A 24280-nucleotide genomic window follows, 5' to 3' on the forward strand; every position below is an offset into this window, starting at 1 on the left:
AATTAATTTTAGATTTTGGACCATGATGTTAAGCCTGTAAGTAACTAATGGAAAGCAAGTTTGAATATTTCATTTCTGGTCTAATTTATAAACTCTTCTTCACAGTGAATCTTAAAACAAAGAAAATTGTTTTAAAAAATGATAATGTGAAAAAAGTCTTGAAAATAATGTACCTCAAAAAATTCCTTAAGGGAATAGTGATTATATACACACGGGAATGATTTAAGTTCAGAGGCATATTCTTACAAGTTTCATGAATGCCATTTATAATTATGTGAACAATCACATAATTGTACAAACCATATTTGAGAAAAAATTGCCTTGCAATGCAAGGTAAGCTTTTTTTCTTTTCTTTTTTTTTTTTTTTAAGTCAAAGTGATGTGTTCCTTTCCAATTTGGCAAAGTTCAGATGCTTTTGATGAAGGAATTCTAAACCTGAGATAATCAATGAATCTTTCATGAGATACAGATTAATAAATTATTCCACATAATTCTGTTTCTGTTTTTAAGACTATTTTATCTACAATTTTTTTTTTATATCTTGGCTTTTGGTACAAAAAATAAAGAAATTTAAAATAAAAATTAGTTAGAATAGAGTTATGATACAGCTATGTCATTTAGAGAAGTATATGTATATGTCATTATACATATTAGTATCAATAATATGCTAACCCTAGTTATTATATAGTATAAATATTATATATATTAACTTCAGTGTTTAGAATCAGGGATGAGAATTTTCCTCTATATAAAGACATTTCATCTTTTTCTCTCATCTTTCCCATCTATAAAGTGGGATTAATAGCATACCTTTAAGAAATGAAATAACAATTTATGGCTTGAGAAGGAAGTAAGTTGGGTCTTTTTTTAGACTTTTGAATTTGATAGTTTAAAGCCAAAAATGTATCTTCAGAAATTCAATAAAGATATAATAGCACTCCCTTGAATTTAAATCATTTATATCTAGCTTTAAAATAGGATTTCAGGAAATATTGATACTCCTGCTGGATAGATAGCTGAATTTCCAAATATCTAAGCACCATAAAAAAAATTCTCTCAAAGGGTGAAAAAAATGCTGCGAATATTGTGAAGAAAAAAAAAAGTCATCCAAACAAACAAACCCAAATCAATTTAGCTTATGAAAAATAAAGTTTATTTACAAATCATTTTAACCTTTAAGAAAATACACAGAGAGAATACATTCATTTAATGAGATAGGATTACCAGGTCTGGGATGGGGAGGGAAGGGCATCGTAAACTCTAAGCTACTGAGGCAATTTTTACAAGTTCTCCACAAGCAGGTGCCAAACTCGATTACCCTCTTGAGAATATTTCTCATGTAGCAGCTGAAAAGGGGGAAGCTAAGATAGGGAGGCTGGGGAATTGGATCTGTTTCTACTGATAACTTCCTCCTGCTCAGTCTTGTTTCTTTGGTAAGTAAAACTATCTCAACCCAGGAAATCGGAAACACATTTATAATTGTTAAAGGGATTTTGTAATGGAGAAAAGAGCTTCTGACATAAAGGTAGAGAAATATTTAAATGAAAAAAATGTAATGTTTAAATTGCTGTAGACCAAAGAATATACTTGCCAGGCAAGAATAGGAATCATTAAGTCTGTGATCCAAAGTAAGGCGTTGTACCATCTCAAAGAGGGAAGCGTGGTCAAAGTTACAGGGGTTGGAAGAGATAAATTCATCCATGCCATGTTTTTGAGCTCTATCTGCGTCTGTTCATTTATACATGTAGAGAGAGACACAATTTAGAGAAACACATCACATTTTCTTTGACATTTCAAATACACAGGAATTCACTAGACATTATGAACGTTAGCTGTTTCCCCGTTGCTTCCCACTAACATCCCCAAGATATTCTTTTTACCTCCCATTGTCAACTTGCATCACTTACTGGTGAGTTTATTGCATTTAGGCAAAAATATATTGGCATCAACATGTTTATCAAATGATCACATTTCCAGTGCATTTATGTTGTTCTTTAAAAACTAAGCACAAGACCGTCAGTTCGCCTGCATTTCACCAAACACTGAAAGCAGATCGGATCTTTGCTTAAGATAGCCTATTTAGCTTTGTAGGTTTTTAATAGATTCTGCCATTCCAGTGGTTATGTCTACAGCAATTTCTCTGCAATTATTGGGATTATCTGGAAAAAGGGTTATGCTGATTTTCAGCAAAGTGACAATATTTGTATCCTCTTCTTCCAAATCCCCGTTGCCAATTTGGTTTCATAAAAGGTTTGAGTCCCCACCCTCCAAATTAAAAAAAAAAAAAAGATTTTCATTGAAACCTGGAGATTAAGTTAAATGGGAATTTAGTTTGTGATAATCAGGGACATTGCCTTATAGTGTGCTTACTCAGTTAGCAAAGCTTAGGAAAGAGACAAACAGATTTACTCAGCAAGGGCTATGATCTGCCATTTATTGTGAATTGACAGTCTCAATGTATTCACACTTTTCCTTACGGGGTGAAGGCTGTAGGCAAAACCTCCTAAGGGCTAACTGATTAATCTCAACATGTGTAACTAAAATACACTATACTCAACTGGCAAAATAAGTCATAGAATTCAACTCGCGTGTGACCAGGCAAATCCTAAAGCGGCAGGAATGAAGGTGCTCTCCATTAAAGAAATTGACTCACTCCACCTCATCTTTACTGACTCTCCTGATATGCAGACTATGGAGAAAAAGAATCTTATATCAAATCAAGCAAAAGATTTTATTCACCCTCTTGCATGCAACATTCTACTGGAACACGGGGACCTGCCAGGAACTAGCGATGCTGTCAGGACATGGGAAAAATCGATTTCTGACTTGGGAGTAGTTTGGGTAATATTTTCATATGTGGCCTCGGTCCCAGGCAGCTTTTCTTTCCCTCTCCCAGGCTTAGGGTACGGCTGTTAGCTTGGGTGATGATTAGCAGTGTGACTTTCAAATGATGATTTCTCCTTTTATTATTGATAGTATATTAATAAATCATTCAAACCTAAATGCATGGTATTGTCAGATTTATACCTCCTTATTGTTAGATTTTAAAAATAATATTGTCATTCGTTACAGAAGCAGCAAGTGGTTTGTGTTTGAATGAGATGTGTCGTTTATGCCCAAGACTCACAGAAGCAACGGTTTCCAGAAGGCTAGTTGAAGAATGTGTATTTTAACAGCCAAATCACTCCATTAAAATAATAAAACACAGCTTTTGGAAAGGATATCACATGTGCGGGAATTATATTAGAGAATATGAGAGAATCCTCCTTGCTGCATTAACTGACTCCGATTGATCCTCAGCAAAGTGTTTTCAGCTTGAGGTTGGCTGCTTCAATCTAGGAGGCTTCTTTCAGTTTGGTTGTTTGGTCTACAAACTACGTTTCTTCTTTGACTTAGGATGGCCAGGCAGTTGTCGCTGGGGGGAAAGCTAGCTGCTTCCAGGGCATGTGTGTGACTCCTCCGGCCCAAGGCAAGTGTCTTAAACCTGCTCCGACTGTAGTCTCCCCTGGCATGATGACACTCCTGCAATCCAGGTGACATTTCTCTATCCCCTCTGATGATAGATTCTGCCCTCTCACCTCCAACCTGTCAGTCCCAGATCAATTTAACTCGGGAAAAACTAAGCGTGGGGTACACATGAATTGCTCATGCTGTTTCATCCTCATAAAAAGCCTTATCCATCTCTCGCCTCCCAATTTTAACAGATAGATCAGGCATTTTGGCTAGCAGCAGCTTCTTGCTCTTGGATTTCTCAGAAAAGGCTGCAAGCTGACAAACCGGCCGGAGCCTTTCTCTGCCAGTTTGGCTTGGCTATTTTATTGCTCTTCAATTATGATGGTACAACTGGTCATTTAGCTCAGGGAGAGGGGGGCTCTTTTGTAGCTGATAAAAGAATATGGCACATGTTTCAAGTTTCTTACTCTGTTTATTTGTTGAAACTCTTGAAAACTTTGCTGATGACCTATTTCGTGTTGCTGGCCACTAGAAAAATGGATCTGAAAGAGCGACTTGGCTCCTCTATGAAGACCTGGACTCAGACCCACTCCCCACCCCTCAATCCATCACAATGGCTCAATGAATGCAGCTTTGTGGTGCGAATTCTAGGCTAAGAGTAAATCTAAAGAACAATTTCATTTTTTACTAACATTTTAAAGCAACCTTATAGAAGAATAAGCCTAAAATCAGCCTGCTTTCATTTTCAAAAAGTAACGTCAACATAAAACTTCCTTTTCCCTTCTTCCTTTCTTTCCTCTTTCTCCTGATCCACTTGTAGCATGATCCCAGGTCTGGATTTAGGAGGTCTGGATTTTAGTTTGAGCTCTGTTTTAAAATAACTGTAGGATGTTGGCTGAATTGTTTATCTCTCTGAGCATCAGTTTCCCTGTGTGTAAGAGGAGCTGAATTTTCAGTTCCCTTCCTGCTGTCATCGGCTGTAATTTAATGATCCTTAAGATCCCTTGCACACGATGTGTGGAATGGAGCTTAATGTGGTGGGAATTTCCAGCAAGTAAAGTGAGCAGCCTCTGGATTTTACTTGTCCCAAATTATCATTTACTCAGAATTGGGCTCATTAGTCTAATGGTTTCAACAACTCAAGAGCATTTACAAGAGTGGCTGGCTCCCACAAAATCTTTTGAGTTTCATTGAGCTTATATTTACTGAGCTTATTATATTGTAAAAAAAAAAAAAAAAAAAAAAAGGGGAGGAGTAAGCCGGGAGTGCGTTTTCAAGGTGTTAATGAAAAACCTCTGATGTTTAAGCTTATCCAAGCAGGGGCTTTGGTAGTTTTTGTTTTTGCTACATTCCCAGCCCTGGAACAGTACTTGGCACATAGTAGGTACTAAATACGTATTTATTAAAATAATGTGTTTATCTTATCAGAATACAGAAATTCACTCTACTAACAAATATTTTTATGTCTTGATTTTGTGGAATACTTATATACTAAATTCACTGGAAACAGCTTATTTAATGGGAGCTAGCATAGCAAGTAGTTAAGTGACCTGGTCTAGGCAGGTCACAAACAATATATTTGAGACTAGCTCTGCCACTACTAGGTATGTGATATGAGGCAGGTTGCTTAATGCCTCTGGGCCTCGTTGGCCTCATTTGTAAATTGAAGGTAATATTCAAGTCTACCTCAGAGGACTATTGAGAGGATCTGATGAGAAGTACCCGGTAAGTACCTAGGGCCCGGGCATATATTAAGGTCTCAATAAACATTAGGTAGGAGTAAACAAGCAGGATCTTTAGTGTTCGAAAAGCCAGTTTGTTTCTAGTTCTTAGTGAGCCAGGATGTCTCTGAATGTATAGCTAATGTTCTATTACTTCTTTGCTTCTTAAACCTTATCATTTCTACAAAGCTGGGAGGCCTTCCCTTTCTCTCTGCTTTATGTTTCTTTTCTGCCCCTCTATAACCAATTCCTACGTCCTGTCTCTGTGTTTTCATTGGGTTATGTTCCAGTTTCTCTGTGGTCAAGACACAGACATAAAATTGAATCCCTTGGTAGATATCATGTTCCTTGAGGGCAAGTTTCTAATCTGTTATTTCCTCTGCCAGCTCTTAGAGGAGCCAGGTCCTCAGGAGGGGTTATTAACTGACTTACTCTGACACCTTCATCCCAGGAAACTTCCCATTGACTTTATTAAGGAGTCACACACATGGGGATTCAGATGGTATCTTGCAAATCCAAAAGTAGGAACATGTGCTCCTAGGGGAAAAAAATCTTATAGAAGGAAACAGAATTCTAGGTGCAGGTGTCTTTGGATACCATTCAGATTGTCTGCCTGTGTCTCCATACATGTCTAGGACCATATGCATTACATATGTTGTCTATTTTAAAATAAAACACTGCAGTGGTCCAGCTGTTCCAAATTCTGTTTCAAAGTACTTGTGGGCGCTTCCCAAGCAACACCATACAGTCATTCTTGCACTGTCCCAGTCTGTTCTTCCACAGTGTCAAACATAAAAAATAAATGCTCCTTGCAACTCCATTTCCCCCTGTACAAACAATTGGAATTGGTTGATTAAAGAAAAAGAAAACTCCAGTGTTGACATTAGCAGAGGGAAAACAGCCCAGAGCAAGAAGCATGAAAGAGTGAATTCCTGAATTCAGGACATTGTGGGATCACTTCCTTTGCCAATATTTGGCATGTGTCAAGAGAATGAAAATAAATTTGAACATCAGGTTAAGCAAAAAAGAATTAGGAGGGTAAAGCGGCTGCTTGAAACCCCAGCGATGTTTGGATGATCTCTTGCTTTGGAAGATGCATACCAATGCTCTTTTTCATTAACTGTATTTATCAGTTTTCTAGAAATCAAAGATTGACATTTTAAGAACCAACTTCAATCTTTACCTTTGTCAGACCTAGCCTTAGGAAGTAGTTCATAGGTCCTGCTTGGTCTGCAAGGGCTCTGAATGTACTGATGTACTGAGAGTGAGTTACGTGATTTTATAGGCTCTGTATCTAGGGCATAATTCAACACACCTTGCAAACATTGCTACCTGTTTCACTTCAGGGGTTTAATAGCATAAGGATTTTTTAGTCCTTTATGACATGGGCATAGGAGACTGACTTCAAACTAAGCTTGGATGGGTAATGCTGATATTGGTACCTACATTAAGAAACTTCAAGCACTGTCAATGGTATCCACGACACAGACGCAGGCTGATGAACACACAGACTTATGGAGAGCAGGTGCACTTTCAAGCAGAAACTAGTCTAAACCTCGGCCCCAAGTTTGCTTGGAAACAATTTTGGTTTGATATTTAAGGAATGTTGGGAAAACATTGGTTCCTAAAGTGATACTATTATGTGGGTTGTATACCCTCATTTAATTTAATTCATTAAAATTCAAGTGATACGGTCCCTAATTGACTACTCTGTCATTTATGTTGTTCTTTGATCATGATATTTGGGTTCATTTCATGTTTGATAGCTTTTTCCTTTTTTCCATATACTATTTTTCATGATCTATTACCTCAATATCAAGAATACTTATGTGATCTTGTTTCTAACATATATATTTTTAGATAGGCTTGCAATAATGTCTAGCAAATAAATGTAATCTTCCAGGAAGAATAGTATAGTTTTCATATTTTTATTTTATTGAAATTTTCCTATTACTCCAACAGCTTAGGGATTGAAGATAAAAGGTCAAAGCTACCTTTTTATTTTATAAGATTACATTCTGGAAATATTTCTAGGCTAGTGAAAAAGAAATTCTTTGTTGAAAATAATTATGATTGTATTATTAACAAATTGTCTGAAAGAGGTTCTTCTCTCTCATGAATCCCTTTTGTAATAAGGTAGAAGTAGCTGTTTTAACATTGAAATTTAGAGCACAGTTATGGCTGTTGCTACTCCTGATGGATGCTAGAGGCAAGAGAATAGCTAATGCAACTCTAAAGTCATCTGTGAACCCAAACTGCAAATTAAAAGGTGACTTTGTATCTCTCTTACATGGAAAATGTGTGCTTGTCATATCTGCTTGACAGTACAAGAGTGAATGTATGGTTTGGACAATAACGAACAATGACAGTAGTCAGCCTCATCAGAAGACATGAAATAAAGAAATGACAATGATTGATGGCAGCTGGTTGTTTACGGATTTTTCTAGAAGAGCTTTTCTTGGGATAGTCAAGTAACAAGGGGATGTTGTGCCCTGCCTGAGCTCTGCACAGCAAGCAAAAGACTGGTCCTCCCATGCCTGCTGCCCGGAGGCACAGATGGACCACTTAACTGAGAAACAACTTAATTCCTTCATGGTCCCTTCAGCTAAATTGGGCTAATATGAATGGTCAAGAGAGGATGGCTTCTTTGGAAGCTCTCAAGGCTCACACTGCATCATGCAGAGAATTTAAAACTACTATGGCAATACTCCCAAGAAAATAAGTGTGTGATATTTATTTCAACGTTAATTCCTATAATTCTTTGTCAGACAGCTGCTTTGAGTAAAAATCATAACAGAGATTTTGTCAATGATCTCAAGCAAAATATATAAATGATCTTAGTTTTTTCCTGCTGTAGTTATATTAACTTACAGAGTACTCAATGTTTTTATATTCACTCCAACATGAGCAAAAATAAATTTTCTATACCTGATTAATACTCTTACTATAAATCACTATAGGGCATGAAAATACTCAACTAACTAATAAATAATATGTTAAGTATGTCTGAAGTAGTTAACAGTGAGGTGAATCTTCATTTAATATGGTCTGTTTAGATCAAATTACAGTGTTTGGAAAATTTTAGACCTGATTGTGGGAATCTATTGTTTTAAAAAGTGATTTCCTTTTACAATGAAAAGGAACATGGTTTACAGTATAGCTTTGGGTCATATGAATTATGTTAATATTGAATTAATTATTTGATATCACATTCCTGCAATGTAGCAACTGCAAGTTGACAATATAAGAAGATACAGCAAAAATTTTATGAGATAAAACTATAGAAAGGAATTAAGGCAAACAACTATTTAAAAATCTACTAGGATAGCAATGCGTTGTTGTGCAAATACATGTAAATTAGTTTAGAACAGAATTCATTCAGTCATCTATTGATCCATCCTTTCTTTCATTCTTTAAAAAATGTATAGCAAAATCCTAAATTCCCACTAAGTTTACGTTCTATGATAAGCCTTTTAAAATGCCTCATCAGACATTCAAGAAAAGTAAAGTTAAATTAAGTATCTGCTTGAAGTGGTAAAAAAAAGTCTGTCTGCTAGCCAGGGGTACATTTATGCAAAATAAAAGAAAAAAGAAAGAAAGGGAGGAAAAAGCAAATTAAAGAAGGAAAAAAAAGAATTTGAAGAAAAGATTATTATTAAATGGTCAGGAGAAATGATATGACCTACTTCTTCTAAATTAGCATTCAGAATACTCAAATACATATTTGCCTGCTCTCTTGACCAATTTTTCTAACTCCCTCTAATGTCAAGTCTCCTCAACACATTTTTGGTTGATAGCTTTTTTCTATATAAATTAAGGAAGTGTGTGTTCTTTTTTTTATTAATAATTCAAATAGTGAAGAGAAAGATTTTTCTAAAGTTGTAAAGTTTCCTTTTTCTCTTACATGGGTATTTTTAGAAAAATACAAATGATGTCAAAAAAGTTATTGTTGTCATTGTTCTTGGCGGAGTAGCAGAACGACATTTGAGACCAGAGGTTAAAGCCCTCCTTGGCATTGTAAGATTGTGAATCCAAAGCATTTGTAAATGAGCGACATGGATTCAGTCATGTCCTTAATTTCCTGTTTTTGTGTGTGGTATTCCCATGTATTGTAGCTCTCCTTTCAAAATTAATCCTCTATTGGGTCTTACATTAGAGCACACCCTTAAGCCAGGTAGAATGAATTCTTTAGTGTTCAGATAATGCATTTACTTTCTTAATTGTATTTCACAATTACTTCCAGTCTTGCTCAGTTAACATCTCTGGGTTTCCTACCCCACTTATTTTTTAAGGTATCCATGGTTACCACACCGTCGGTACTCTGACCATTCGAATCTTTGGAATGGGAAAATAACAACAACAACAACAACAACACATTATCAGAGTGCAAAATGATCTGTTTTCAGGCATTAAGCAGTCAGGTAGCTGTGAATTCCATGAAACAAAGGCATTATTTGCCATTTCGTTATGATATTAATTAATATTCTTGGAATAAAAAAATTAGATGTTAATGGTTGGCTTTACTCAGAGGATCATTTGATGCCAATATGAAAGCCAAGGAGAGGAGGCAATTATGCACACATCACATGCATCCTAGTTTCAGTATGGAAGCTTACATTTCAAACCTAAGGTCAGGAAAATAACATGAAAAGTTGTACTACAAAGTCTAGACATGAGGAAGATTTAAGGGTGGGGAAGCACATTGCAGGTGTCAGATAATCTAGTCTGATTATCTGAGCTGTGCTAGCTATAGGGGAGCACTTACCCTTCAGTCCAGCTAGAAGTTAGCAGGGTAAGAAGGAACAAACCAGAATAACATAAAGACTAGCAACAAGGCTCAGGAAAGCAGACAGGATTCTAACCTAGCAGCCTAAGTTCTTGGGTTCGAGCAAAGATTGAACAAGAAAACTTAAACGAAACAAAACAAAAAAACAAAATCAACCTCCCCCAAACCAACAGTAACCCAAATCCCTCTAACCGTTGAAGACGTTCAGGTGGTAGCAAAAAATAGAACAATTCTCAAAAATACCCAACTTTGGGGTTCTATGATGTGATTAACAGTTATTAGTTGAGAAACAGACATTAGAATGACTTATTGCAAGTGATATATTAAATAACCATTGACTAAATGTCAAAGCTTAAAATGCCCTCGTCCCCCCACCCAACCCTAATCCAAATGAGAATTGAGGTACTAATTTTTACTGTTCCACTAACACATAATGAACAGGGGATAAGGTGTCTCAATGAGAGGCCACATGGCATAATAAATCGTGGAACACTCAACTACAGATTTGGACATTGTTTCCAAGGTAAGCAGCATTGGCTTTAAAAATTGGAGAATTGCAAGTATTTGTTTAAAAAAGTTGTATAGCTAGGTACTGACTTCATTTTGTTAAATTTTAACAAAAAAGAAAAAAATTAAATCAACGATGACACACACAAAAATACTACAAAAGAACAAAAAAGTTTTAAAGGTTGGTGAAACCCTCCCAAAAATCTCTGTAGAGTCACACACAAACTAATGAATAGCAGGATCTATTTTTTCAGTTTTTACAATTCCACATAAATACCCTACTCCACTCTTTTAGACATGTCTTTTCATTTTAAAATTGAGCTTTTGAAATTGCAAAAAATAAAAACTGCTAAACTGAATTTAGAAAGACCCAAATAAACTCACAATTACTCCCAAGTTTTCCAAACTGTAAAAACGGTCCATTCTTAAGTTTCCCTTAAACAGACAGTGACATGACAAGACTGGGCTGTTTATTTTTCTCTAGCCCCAAATATTTCCATATTGCTTCCCTTCTGTATGTAGCTTTCCATTTCTATATAGCTTCCATTTGTCTTGTAAATACTAATAAGGCGATTATAAAGTTAAGGCACTGAAAGGTGGATGTTCTTAAAACTTATTCACTAGTAAGAATGGCAAGAGGTACTTTGAACAAATATTCAAGAACAAGATTTAAGGAAATGTGTGCAGAGTTAAGTACTTAACAACGACCCTTACCTTTTTGGAAGTCAAGGAAACCTTTTTAAAATGCAATACTTGATTTTTTTTTTTTTTTAACATTTTTTTCTTAGCTAGAGAATCTGTGATTGACTTAATTTTTGTGATGTGAGTTGATTAAAATAAATCAATGTATAGATTGGCAACCAACTGTAAGTGAAGAACTGAAATTTGTTCTTTACAACTATGTTACCACTGTTTTTATCTTTCTTGCTTTGTAGTATGTGGTGACCAATCCATCCTGCTTTGCTCAGGATTGAGGGATTTCCTGGGACACAGGATTTTCAGTGCTAAAAGCAGAGACATCCTGGGTAAACCAGGATGGGTTGGTCACCCTAAGTAAGAATCAACACTGTGGGTTTGACTGAGATACCCATGTGTGAGGCTTAATCTATTTAGTAGTGGCCATTCAAATTTTACAAATTACAGCAGCTGTGAAGTAATTATGAACTAACCACCATTCTGTGGCAGACTCCACTGAAAATTATAATATACAATGAGCCCTCCAGGATCCATGGGTTCTGCATCCGTGGATTCAACTAGTGGTGGACTGAAAACATTCAGAAAAAAATTACATTTGTACTGAACATGTACAGATTTTGTTTTGGTCATTATTTCCTAAAAAATACAGTATAATAACTATTTACAGAGCATTTGCATTGTATTCAGTATTATAAGTAATCTAGGTAAGTTTCAAATTATATGGGAGGATGTGTATAAGTTATATAAAAATAGCATGCCATTATATAAAAGGGACTTGAAAATCCATGGATTTTGGTAGCTGCAGGGGGTCCTGGAGCCAATTTCTACTGAGGGAGGACTGTACTCCCTCATATTTAGCCACTTTTTTTTTTGGTTGCTGGGCATAACTACCCAATGATACTATGGAATGTAAAATTCCTGGTTCCTTTTTTGATCTTTTTGTAGACGCTCAGGTATAAAGTTTGGGTTGATTAAATCCTAACTGGTTTTCTCTTCTGGCTTGTAAATTCTAGGAACAGATGCCACAGTGGCTGGTACTCTGGCTACTGTTTTTATTAAGTGTTTAAACTAGCAACAGATAGAATTTGGAGCAGTGTTGAGGCTCTGTTGCAGGGATAATAAAGAGCAATCATAGGATGACTGGGATCAACGCTATTGGACTGAAGTTCTGGGTGAGGGCTGCCATTTATTACATGGCCACTGTGTACAGTTGTGCAGACTGGGCACTGCAGAACACAATGTGTGCCATTCACATTTTTGTGTATGTGCAAGGTGTTTCCTGCATTACACAGTCTCCATAGCTGACTGTAGTAGCTTGTTCTTTTAGAACCTAGTAGATGTAGCAGGGCCTCATGCTCTCTGGAGATCTCCTATTCCTAGGCAGTGATAAAGGAGACAGTAGAGAAGCAGGTAGATCTACCATCAGGTACTGATAAATCCCAGAGGCATGCCTGATCTGGCTTTCTCACTCATCTCTCAGCCTACTTTACATATATTCCCTAGGGATGATATCATTCACTCCCCAAATTTTAACTTTTAGGATATTGCTTTGGATGCTCCATTTAATAAAAGTTCCCTGTTTCAACTAGAGTAGTGATATGCATCAAGCTGTGTGTATTCAATGGAATCTTTCTGCTGATGCCTAACAATTAGCATTCTAATTTCACAACTAAATGAATCCTATCCACAGAGAGAAGTCTCAATCAAAAGCCCCTGTGCATTTATGAAGAGACATCTCTTCTTCAGCAGCTTCCATCACAGGTTTCCTTTTTTAATCATTGTCTTGTCTCTAATTTTACTCAATGTCCTTCCTCTTCCTTTTACTGGAGAGGAAAAAGTGGGGTCAATGGCAAACCATCCGGGCAGATGACAGAACAGAGACACTGAATGTAAGGTGAAATGACTTTAGAGGAAATGAAGATTATTTGGAAATAAGACCAGTATTTTCCAAATATCACCTGAGATACATGCTTTATGAGGTTGACTTGAATGATTATAATTAGAATTTTTTTTTCTGATACATGGATAATTCCTTTTCAAGAGGTTATGAAAGGACGTGTTGTTTCCAAATGTATTAATCTCTCTCCTTCTCACTCAGTCACCACTAAATGACATTCTTCATGGTATTTACCAGTGTCTGAAATTCTCTTATTTATCTGTTCACTTGTTTATTATCTAGGCTTCCCCATTGGGATGCAGGTATTATAAGAGTTGGTACCTTGTCTGCCCTTCTCATTAGCATGTCTTATCTCTACACAGTGGCTCAATAACCTAAAATGAATGAGTTCCATGCTGAAGTTAAAAAATCATCATGATTATTGCTAAAAATGAAACTTGTACCTGAGTTATCTCTAATTGACTTGATATTCAGCGTAAGGCAAAAGATTCTTTTTAGAACGAATGTTTGGAACAAAAATGAATTACTTTGTTTCTCCATTTTCTTTATTTTCATAAATGTCTCCAAACATGTACTGGCTCTCACCTTACCCTGTGTATCAGAAGTATTGTTAGATAAAAGCCACTTTAGGTAGCAAGACAACATGGAAAAGGGGCAAGAAATTAAATGTATGCAGAAGTAAGAGGAGAAAAAACTTGAGGACCATATTGGGCAACGTGGAAGGAGGGGTTTTTGTCATAGTTTTTTTTTTTTAAACAACAATTAAACAAATATTGGGTATGACTTATCTCAACTAATAGCTATTACTCTCTTTACTGCTCCCAAGTAAACCTAAGTGCCAGAAGATGTTAGAGAATATAAGAAGACAGTGGAGAACTTGGTGGTAGGTGTGGGCAGAGGGCTACTCCTTTTCCCTCAAGTCCTACCCCAATCTCTTTCTTATTCTTTCATGATTTTCTGCGTGGAAACTCACAGTAATTATATGATTATTTACACTGTTCCACAAGGGCATGCATCACCATCAGTACTGGACAGGAATTCCTGGGAGCATCTGATAGAATTTGCAATCCAAAAGAAGTTGTATTTCCTGATCAGCAAGGGTGTCACAAGGTGTAAGAATATAGTCTTGTTGACAGAAGTGGGCATGGCTGTAGAATTCACTGAAATGCAAGTTTACCTCTATTTAGTAGTTATAGCTGCAAAATCATTCCACCACATCCATATTTCATTTAAGAGCAGCAGAGGAGAGATTGTGCAACACTGTGTTAGAGGTTAAGTCTCTGCGTTTGCTTTTCCTTCAACGGCAATTCTCTTTCCTCAAATATTTGTGGAGCTGACTACCTATCATTTGAACTTAAGCTCAGGGAAAGCTTCTTTGATTGTCTAACATTTCTCCTTCTCACTCAGCCACCATTAAATGTGTGACTTCATGGTATTTACTAGTCAGTGTCTGAAACTTTTATTGATCTGTTCACTTGTTTACTATCTAGGCTTCCCCAGTGGGATGCAGGTATTATAGGAGCTGGTACCTTGTCTGTCCTTCTCATTAGCATGTCTTTTCTCTACACAGTTGCTCAGTGACCTAGAATGAATGAGTGAATTCCATACTAAAGTAAAAAATCCATCATGATTATTGCTAAAAATTATTGTACCTGAATTATCTCTAATTGACTTGTTTTCAGCATAAGGCAAAAGATTCTATTTAGAATGAATGTTTGGAACAAAAAAGAATTACATTATTTCTCCATTTTCTTTGTTTTAATAAATGTCTCCAAACATGTACTGGCTTTCACCTTACCCTGTGTATCAGAAGTATTGATAGATAAAAGCCATTTTAGGTAGAAGACATGGGAAAGGGGCAAGAAATTAAATGTATGCAGAGATAAGAGGAGGAAAAACTCGACTATGAACTGGGGCTGTTTAAGGAGACGGTTTCATTTTTGGGTCTCTGGTATTTTAGCTCGGAATGGGATTTTAGGTACCATGTTTTGTTTTTTCACTGCATGTGATAATGTCATCATTTATTTTTAAATGGTTCTAAATTGCAGATTTAAGTTGATTTCAAATCGTCCCTATTTTTAAATTACTTTTAATAGGTAGAAATGAAGCAAGGACATACATAATCTACTATATTTGAAGGACTCAAACAAATACATGTTTGGCTGTGAATTCCATACTCTCACCAAAACAGAGATAAAAGTCCACCTAAAATACACTTTCCTTCATTTAGCCCTCATGGGAGAAGGTCAAGTATTGCACTTTAAAATTACTTTCAACTAACATTTGTCCCAACTTTCCCCCTGAATTCACTATATGTTTTCAGCAAACGTGATTTTATACATTTTAAATATAAAAGCAACTACGTTTTCTAATTCAACTTTGGAAGGTTTACTCTACAGAGTTATTTTTGTAAAACCGCATATTTACTTACAAAATTGAGAGATAGGGGCATCCAACTGGGGCACGTTTCCTCCCTTGGCATTGAGTTTCTGGACTTGGGTTGGGGGCACAGGCTTGTGTGACTGCCCCGTGGCCCGATACATGGCCTGGACCCACAGGATGCGGTCTTGTTCATCGTCACTTGCAAATATCACTGTGTCTCCCTCCTTGACGGCATTGAAGAAGGCTCGGCCACCCTCCAAACCTGGAAGAAAAGGGAGTAACAACTACTAAGCTGAGCTGCCACATTCTCAAATGGACTCAGCTCTTGGAAAAGCAGTTTCTGCTGCTTTTCCTTGGGGCAGAAGAGGAGGGTAGCGATTAACTTAGGATGGGAACTCTGAGACTCACTTGGTCACAGAGTGGGACTGTGATGTTGAAGAAGTGTCTCCGAGCCTAGTTCTTATCTTTTTTGTGTCCTGCTGGGGATAGAACTGTCAAGCAGGCTGCCTGCTTGCTGGACAAACATCTACCTATAAATATACCATTTTTTCCTTTATCTTTAAACACAAACAAACAACAAAAAACTCTCTTTACCTCATCTCTCCCTTCAGCTACTATTCTATTGCTCTTCTCTTTATAATGAAAGGAAAACCCCTACCAAGGCTTTTCAAATTTTAGTACCTATATGAATCCCCTGAGCATCTTGTTAAAATGCAGCTTCTGATTCAGTAGGTCTGGAATGGAGCTTGGGGTGCAGCATTTCTAACAAGCTTCCAGATGATACAGATGGTGCTGGTCTGAGGACCGCATGTTGAGTAGCAAGGGTCTCTCCCCTCCTCTTCTGCTTTACAACCCCTCCAATCAGGCTGCTGCCCCACTGAAACTTGTCCAGGTTTCTGTGGACACATTGCTGAATGACCAGTGACCTCCACATTGCTGAATCCAATGGTCAGTTCGAAGTCTTCATTTTACTGGGCCCATCCACCTATATGAGTATTTGCACTCACTCCCTTCTCTTCAAGATGCTTTCTTTACTTAGCTTTCAGGAAACCTGACTTTCCTCCTACCTTCCTGGCTGCTTCTCCTTAGTCTTGTCTGCTGGCTCCGACTCCTCTTCCTGACTTTTAAATGCGGGCATGCCCTGGCCTTCTGTGTTTGCCCATCTTTTCTTCTTTAGCTATACCTTCTCTCATGGTGATACCATCCAGCCTTTAAGTACCATGAGTATTCTGATGGCCCTCATATTTCTCCCTCCAACCTGGACCTCTCCCTTGGAACCCAGACTTGAATATCTTTCTTGACGTCTCCCCATGGACATCTGATAGACATCCCAAGCTTGTCAAATCCAACACTGAACTCCTGGTCTTTCTCCCTGACCTCCTCAGCAAAGCTGAGTCCATCTCTCTTGCCACCCAAACCCCCAATCTTGGGGTCAATTTTGACTCTTTACTTTCTCTCACTACCCACTTCAAACAGATCATAAAATTCTGATGGTCCCACCATTAGGACTTTACCAGAACTTGACGACTTCTGTCTCCAATTGCAGCCATCATCAATTTAGCCATGATCATCCCTGGATTATTTTAAGAGCCTCCTATCTGACCTGTCTGCCTTTATCCTCACTCTCTGTAGTTGATTCACACATGGCAGTCAAAGTCCTTGATTTAGCACTAGAGCCAGGTCATGTCACTCTTCTGCTCAAAACCTGCCAGGAGTTCCAGCTTCCACTCAGAGGAAAAGCATTGGTTCTGACAAGGCCTGAAAGGCCCCATGAACTGGTCCTCTGCCACCTCTAACCTTCTCTCCTAGTAGTCTCTCTCTCCCTCTATGCACACATGTACTCACTTCATTGTAGCCACACTGGCCTCCTGCTCTTCCTTGAATACCACAGGCATGTGCTCACCTCAGGACCTTGCATTTGCTTTTCTCCGTGACTAGAGCACTCTTCTTTCAGGTATCTGCATGATTCACATCCTTACCTCCTTCACGTCTTTTCCTAAACATCACATTCTTGTTGATACCTTCCCTGACCTCTACTTCTTGTGACCTATCTCTTATCTTGCTTAATATTTCTTTATTGCTCTTATTACTTTTTAGCAAACTATGTAATTTACTCTGCTTCCTAAGTGCAGACAGGTTTTGTTTGTTTTGCTTACTGCTGTATCCCTGGTGTCTGAACAGTACATGGCACATAGTGGGTTCACGAGTACTTGTTGAATAAATGAATGTGCTCCAAAATCATCTTTCTCCATGAGCAGTTCTCAAGGTTAAATTTTAGAGATTTGATATATAATATAAATAGGTGGAAACTTCTCTTTGGGTTCAGGTCAAAGCTATATTGTGTCCATCAACATATTCCAGAAACCTGTATTTTAGGTAACTGGGTATTCTCTAGCTGGAAATGATACTTCATATCTTCATCAGGTTCCTCATCACTTCCTCAATTACTAAAAACTAAGAGAAGAATGAATGATTAGAATCTCCAAATTTCCAATGAGGTCCAGCCAGCAATCTGTTTGACATTCGTCATTGGAAAAGATTTCTGGTAACATTAAGATTTCTTCATTGATGCTATTTATTGAGGTGTCTATACTGCAAGTGTGGGTGTGTGTTGATAGTTTTGCACATGAAATGGCCAAGGATTTAGGACAATAAATAGCTACTTCTTTTTATGGGGGGTCTGATGATTCCACACCTATAAAGCTTTACTAAAATATTTTTGGTGTTATTATAAGGGACTATTGTGCTTAATTTAATATGGAAGGTTTTAAAATGCATAATTTGAGTAGGATAATGGGGAGTTAGCAAGCTGGGAAAAACTGATCAACCTTATGAATAGTGCAATGAAAATAAAAATTCTGAAAGGGGAGGGAGGAGGAAGAGCTCTGAGAGGTGCTTTAAGCCTGGAAAGTGAGCAATAAGGAGTTGAAAGGAAGAAAGGGTCAACAGACCTGTAGCCTAGTCTCATGGTATCCTTAGGAATAAGCTACTTTGCTACAGTCAGGGAATGCCAGGACGGACATCACTCGTATCACTTTTACCAGCCCCAAGGCTTCCCCCTCCCCCAGGGCCCGCTGCTGGGGTGGGGATACTGTGTTCCTGGAGCTACTGTCAGAAAGTTAGTTCATGGAGTTACTTTGGGGAAGTGGGGAGCCCTTTCCACTGTGCAGTTATTTAGGGGTAGAGATGGAAAGACAACAAGAAGTTTTTATATTTTTATTCAATCCTCCCAACAGCCTTATGATATAAGTACTATTTTTCCACTTTACAGATGAGGAAACTAAGTCATGGGGTAGGTGGCTACTAGCCCATGGACACAAAGCTGGGTGGTGTATGTCAGAGCTGACTTCTGACCTCAGCTGTTTGGCTCCAGAGCTGATGACTGTAACCATGGTGCTATACTGCACTAAAGCATGAATCCACAGCCTGGCCCTCACTAACAGCTCTCTGAAGAGTTGTTATTAACAATAAAATAAAGCCTAATTTTGGAGTGTGTAAGGGCAAAGAGGAGCAAGGAAAGCAACAGAAGCAATGACAAGCAGAGCAGCAGAGAGCAACAGGGCTTTTTCGGAAAGCACAAGAGACTGAGGACACACCAAGGAAAGCAAGGAGGAGACAGAAAAGCAACAGATGAAAGAGAGGAGAAAGCAAAGTGAACATCCAGCAAGTGAACATCCAGGTGTGCAGCAAGGGCATCAGTCTTAAAAAAGCAACAATTCCTGGGGACTGAATCTGAAGAATGTGATCTGTGACTTCGCATGGGCTCTCCTTGGAGAGCGAGGAGCACAGTCCCACAGGTCAAAGACAAAAAGACACGTCTGGGAATAGACAAGGCAGACCAGGTAAGGGAGTGTTGGCCAGCTCTCTAGGGGAAAGGGGTTACTCTTCCAACAACTTGCATGGCCGAGGTCCATTTATGAGGGTAATAAAGGTCTCTATGAGTTGTGTAAGAATAATTTAGTTGTTTGATAAACTGTGACATTGAATTATTCTGGATTAATATTCTTTTATTTGAAGACTTAGTTATCTAATCTGATAGAAATTGAGAGACTGTTTCATACTTTCCAAACCATACACAGGGAAAGGTAAAGTGAAGCATTTTTATTTTTAGCTTAAAAGGAGTAGCTTGTAAGTGAAACTTATACAATTCACCAATTCACCAAATTAACACTTCAAGGACCCAGTAGAGTTTATTCAGTGGAAGTGCTTATGTCTTGGGGAACCACCTAGATCGCAGGCTGGTACTAAGGCAACAATATCTAGTTGAATCCCTCCCTTCTGTGGCAGACAGCAATGGGTCACAAGTGTTCTTAGCCCATAAAACTGCCACTAGTTGGGTCCACTGACAACCTGGATAAAACCAAGAGAAGGAGGGAAAGAGATAGAGTCTGAAGTCCTCCCCATTTGCACACTCACCTTTCAGGGAGCAGTTGAGGAGATTCCTCAAATCTGAGGACATTGGTTAAAACGTACATTACTTGGCTCTCCAGCTGGCAAGTGTTACTGTGCTCAGGAATCCCCTGGAGTGCCTATTTAAATACAAGGATTCTGACCTGCCTTTCCTTCTGGTTCACAGGTTAGGAGTGGGGCCCAGAAAAAAGTAATTTAATAATTACTTTTTTGTTTTTTGAGACAGAGTCTTGCTCTGTTGCCCAGGCTGGAGTGCAATGGCGTGATCTTGGCTCACTGCAACCTCTGCCTCCCAGGTTCAAGCGATTCTCCTGCCTCAGCCTCCTCAGTAGCTGGGATTACAGTCATACACCGCCACACTTGGCTAGTTTTTGTATTTGTAGTAGAGACGGGGTTTCACCATGTTGGCCAGGCTGGTCTTGAGCCCCTGACCTCAAGTGATTACAGGTGAGAGCCACCGTGTCTGGCCAATAATTACTCTTTAAGGAATTCTGAGTTAGATTTTCCTATGACAACTGGGAAGGTTTAAGTCTCCGTTTTCAATCAAACATGACTTGGGGAATAAATAGGACTTAGCACATGGAAAGATAGAAGAAGCTGCTTATTATTCTCAAGAACATAATTGATTTACATTTTACATCTTTCCATTTACATCTTTTGCAAAGAAATTTATACATTTTATCCCATGGGATCTATGTAAAAAGAAATAAGTTTTAAAAATATATATGCACAGTTACTCCTTACACATGTAGATAGAATAGCTCTCTCCACTCCTACCCTCCCCACTGAGGGAAGATAATTTTGCTATCATCTGATAAAATAACAACTATAGCTTTGGTATAGCTGTTCATGCAGCTATGCTTTACTGCAAGTGCCAAGGCATGACATGGGTTAGACCCGGAGTCCCAGCTTGGCCACCAGGCAGTCTCTAACTTAGATATCCTTTGATATCTCAGAATCTTAGTTTCTTCATTTACAAAACTGGGTAATGAATCTGGTCCTATCCACTTTGTGGGATTACTGTGAGGGCTAAATGCAGTCATAGGCGGGAAAAGGAGAATGAACTGGCTCAAAAGGAATTATTGTTATAAGATGGTATTGGTTTCCCTTCTCATATGGGTCCTGTAGCTTCCTATTTTATGTTTTAAAATTTATCATTTTTTAGAATTCTTATTTTTATATTTTGAGTCAGTATCTATCTCTGTCACCCAGGATGGAGTGCAGCGGTGCAATCACAGCTCACTGCTGCCTCCAGCTCCTAGGCTCAAGCAATCCTTCCACCTCAGCCTACCTCGTAGCTTAGACTACAGATGTGTGCCTCTATACCTGGGTTAAAATTAAATTGCTTTTGTATTGATGATGTCTGTTTCTGTTGCCCAGGCTTGTTGTGAACTCCTGGTCTCAAGCGATTCTCTTGCCTTGGGATTACAGATGTGAGCCACCACACCTCGCCCTAGCCTTCTACTTCAAAATGCAAGTCCTGAGGAGAACTGAATCTATTTTTTTTGAAGGAAACCCAATGACTTGCAAATAACACAAACTATCACAGAATGTCCTAAGGACTGGTTTCTTAAGGCAGGAGCCCCATCCGTTCCATGAGAAGTTGCATGAAATTGTTTGTTTCAAACTCGTAGGTTCTACTCATTATGAAGGATTTCCAGGCAGAGCATTTAATTCATGCCTTATGTGGTCAGCTCTGCATTCTGCTTTGGCAATATACAAATAACATGTGAAAGTCCAAAGGGGTGGGGCTGGGCCCAGTCACTCAAGAGTTGAGATTCTGAGGGTGCTAATTTTACTAAGTGGACTGGGCTCAAGCCCTTCCCTGCCACACCTTTTCAGGTTAGCACCCCATCTTCTCTCAAACTCTGTTTTTCTTTTATGTGTATTTTGTTGCATGTGGAAGAGCAATATGGGAGTAGAAAAAAAGGTTTTGGGCCAAATAATGCAGTATGGTTGGAAATGCTTTCCTTGTGCAGATTTGGCATAAAAATAAACTTCTCCGGGAGAGGGCTGTTGGTGCTTGTTGTTCATTAATATGCTGAAATGATTTCGCACCCCCCTCCCATTTTGAAGGTTCTTTGAGGCTGATTTCTATTCATTTTTTTTTTCTGGGAAAAAGATAAAATGGGTAGGGGGAGAGGTGCGAGGGGGCAGGATGTAGAACTTATGCGGTGTAGAACTTATAAGAAATACTACCATTCGTGTAGATTTCTGAGTTACATAAGGCTTAAGGGCTTCATTGTCTCTGCTTGTGGATTGGTGTCTTCTTAGGAAAAAAGACACTTAGGGATGGTTTTCAAGTGCTGCCAGCTAACCTTATGAGCTTTTGAATTGTAGCTAGGGAATATGGATATATCGGGCAGGCTCACTTGGTCACTGAAATCTGCCAAGCCCACACATCACTGGTGGAAAACAACACACACACACACACACACACACACACACATCTTTGGTGTACATGTAGGACTACTTCTTTTTCGGAATTTTTTTTTGGCATTGTATGGTGGAGTCCATGGTTGATGTGGATACACGTAGGTAAAAGAAAAATGCTCTCTTACTTTTTTGGTTTTAAAGTAGGGAATCCCTTGAGTAAAACCAAAGCCCTAGGTTAGGATAGCATTTAACCAACCGGGATGAAAATGGCATAATATCAGGGATTGTGGCTGTCGTAGTCACAGCTGAAACCCTTAGTAAATCAACTTAGTACCTAGCATGGAATAAGTGCCAGGCAAATATTAGTTGACCATTGATTTGGGAAGGTTGAGGGTTTGTGGGCTCGTGGCCTAGAGGGTAGGTGGGTACCTGGCTGGGGGTCGGTGTAATCCACAGTGTAGCCATCCAGTTGTAGCAGTTCCTGAGGCTCCGCTTTCTTCTCCCGATAACTGCACATGGCAAATGTGTACTGACTGACCTGGTAAGGAAAAGCAGATTGTGAGGTTGGTCCCCTAGAGCCTGTCTTCTCCAAAAAAATCCCTCCCCCATGTTTTCTCCTCTGAGGATCTGAACTGCATGGTTGGGTTCAAACTGAGTTTTGCTACCTCCTGGCTGTGTGACATTGAGCATGTTACTTAACCTCTCTGGTCCTTCATAATCTCATCTGTAGACTGGATATAATCTTAGAACCTACCTTATTGGTTTATTGTGAGGGCTGAATGAGTTCACATGTGGAATAATCTCAGAGTCTGTTCCTGGCACTTAGTAAGTGCTTGATGAATGTTAGATACTATCATTATTGCTTTTAATATAATTGGGTTAAGCTACATGCAATTGTCATTTCTGTAGGTCAAAAGAGGTTGAATGGCAGCAATGTTGCAGGTTCAACCTAATGTGACCGTGGCCTTGGCTGAGGCTGCCATGCTTGCAGATACGACACAGACCTTTTGGTCAGAAGTTAGAGACTACACATTCATTTATTTATGCCTTTTTATTTTAGTATTTCATTTTTTGCAGCATTTTGATCAGCATCAAACTGTACGTTTCGTCCCCTTCTTCTCCTGCTAAAGGAGTACTTTGGTCGCTTTGAAGTCTTCTTTTCATCACAGACAAGTGCAGGAGTGACACGCTGTCACAAGCAATGAGCGCTCGATCACTAGGTGCCAGTCACAGTAGAGCAATCCTCAGCCCCCAATGGCGTGGCTGTTGTCACTGGTGCCCTAATGGCAGGCCTCACTCTACCAACACAATCCATGCCAGTGCAGGGCGGGCGCTCACAGCTGCAGGCCCGCCTCCAGGATCCTGTCGCTCTAGTGCATCCAGACCCAGCACATACACTTAGCATTTCTGCATCTGGCTTGTCTGCAAGAAGCCTGTGGGAAAGCAAGCATCCTCCCAGCTTCGGGCTAAAAGCTCTCAGGCGTATTTACTATCCGCGGATGTCAAATGTCTTAGACAAGGAGTGCCACGTCCCTCATCCCTCAGTTTCCTTTATTAAAAGAGACATTTTCTAAGTGAACTTTGATCCCAGCGGGGGACATTTTTAGTCTCTTCTATGGTGAGATTTGTGTTGTTTTAGTGGCGATAAGAAATTGTCGTTCTCGAGTGCTACATGCATCTCCCGCACTGTCCGAGGCTTGAGGGTCCCAGTGGAGAGATGAAGGGCGTCCACAGGAGGATGTTATTGGTGGTTGGTTTGTCTGTTGCTGCCCTCTGTTGGCTCCTGATGGAAACTTTATCGCCCCACTTGGGTTTCCTTATAATGCATAGAGTTTGCAGAACTTCTTTATATTGCAACGCCCGGGGAAACCTAAGGCTGGGTCAGTAAGAGTATTTCCATAAAGGAACATATATTAACTTTTTGTAATAAACAAAACAACCAATAAAGTACTCTTCTCCTAAAATGGAAGGTCAAGAGTGTAGGCTGGGGGTTCCATGGGCCTGCAGTCCCATCCCAGCTCTGATAAGCTGTCTGCTCTCTAAGCCTTGGAG

General features: G+C 38.9%; 1 protein-coding gene across 16 annotated transcripts in view; it reads right to left on the minus strand.

Annotated features, from left to right (window-relative positions):
• CADPS (calcium dependent secretion activator) overlaps positions 1–24280 on the minus strand; it is a 472594-nt gene that overhangs the window by 136980 nt on the left and 311334 nt on the right. For 15 of the 16 annotated variants that reach the window (XM_064367295.1, XM_064367298.1, XM_064367286.1 and 12 more), the window contains exons 10-12: positions 22658–22766; positions 15492–15704; positions 1592–1728 (exon numbers count right to left, since the gene is read on the minus strand). In XM_064367295.1, coding sequence (XP_064223365.1) covers positions 1592–1728; positions 15492–15704; positions 22658–22766 — 459 coding nt within the window. Of the gene's footprint in view, positions 1–1591; positions 1729–9939; positions 9952–15491; positions 15705–22657; positions 22767–24280 lie in introns of all 16 variants that reach the window. The other variant, XM_064367294.1, reaches the window with a different exon arrangement.

The sequence above is a fragment of the Aotus nancymaae genome, unplaced genomic scaffold (assembly GCF_030222135.1).
Source record: "Aotus nancymaae isolate 86718 unplaced genomic scaffold, 86718_ANA_hifiasm-v0.15.2.pri h1tg000067l, whole genome shotgun sequence".
Taxonomy (NCBI): domain Eukaryota; kingdom Metazoa; phylum Chordata; class Mammalia; order Primates; family Aotidae; genus Aotus; species Aotus nancymaae.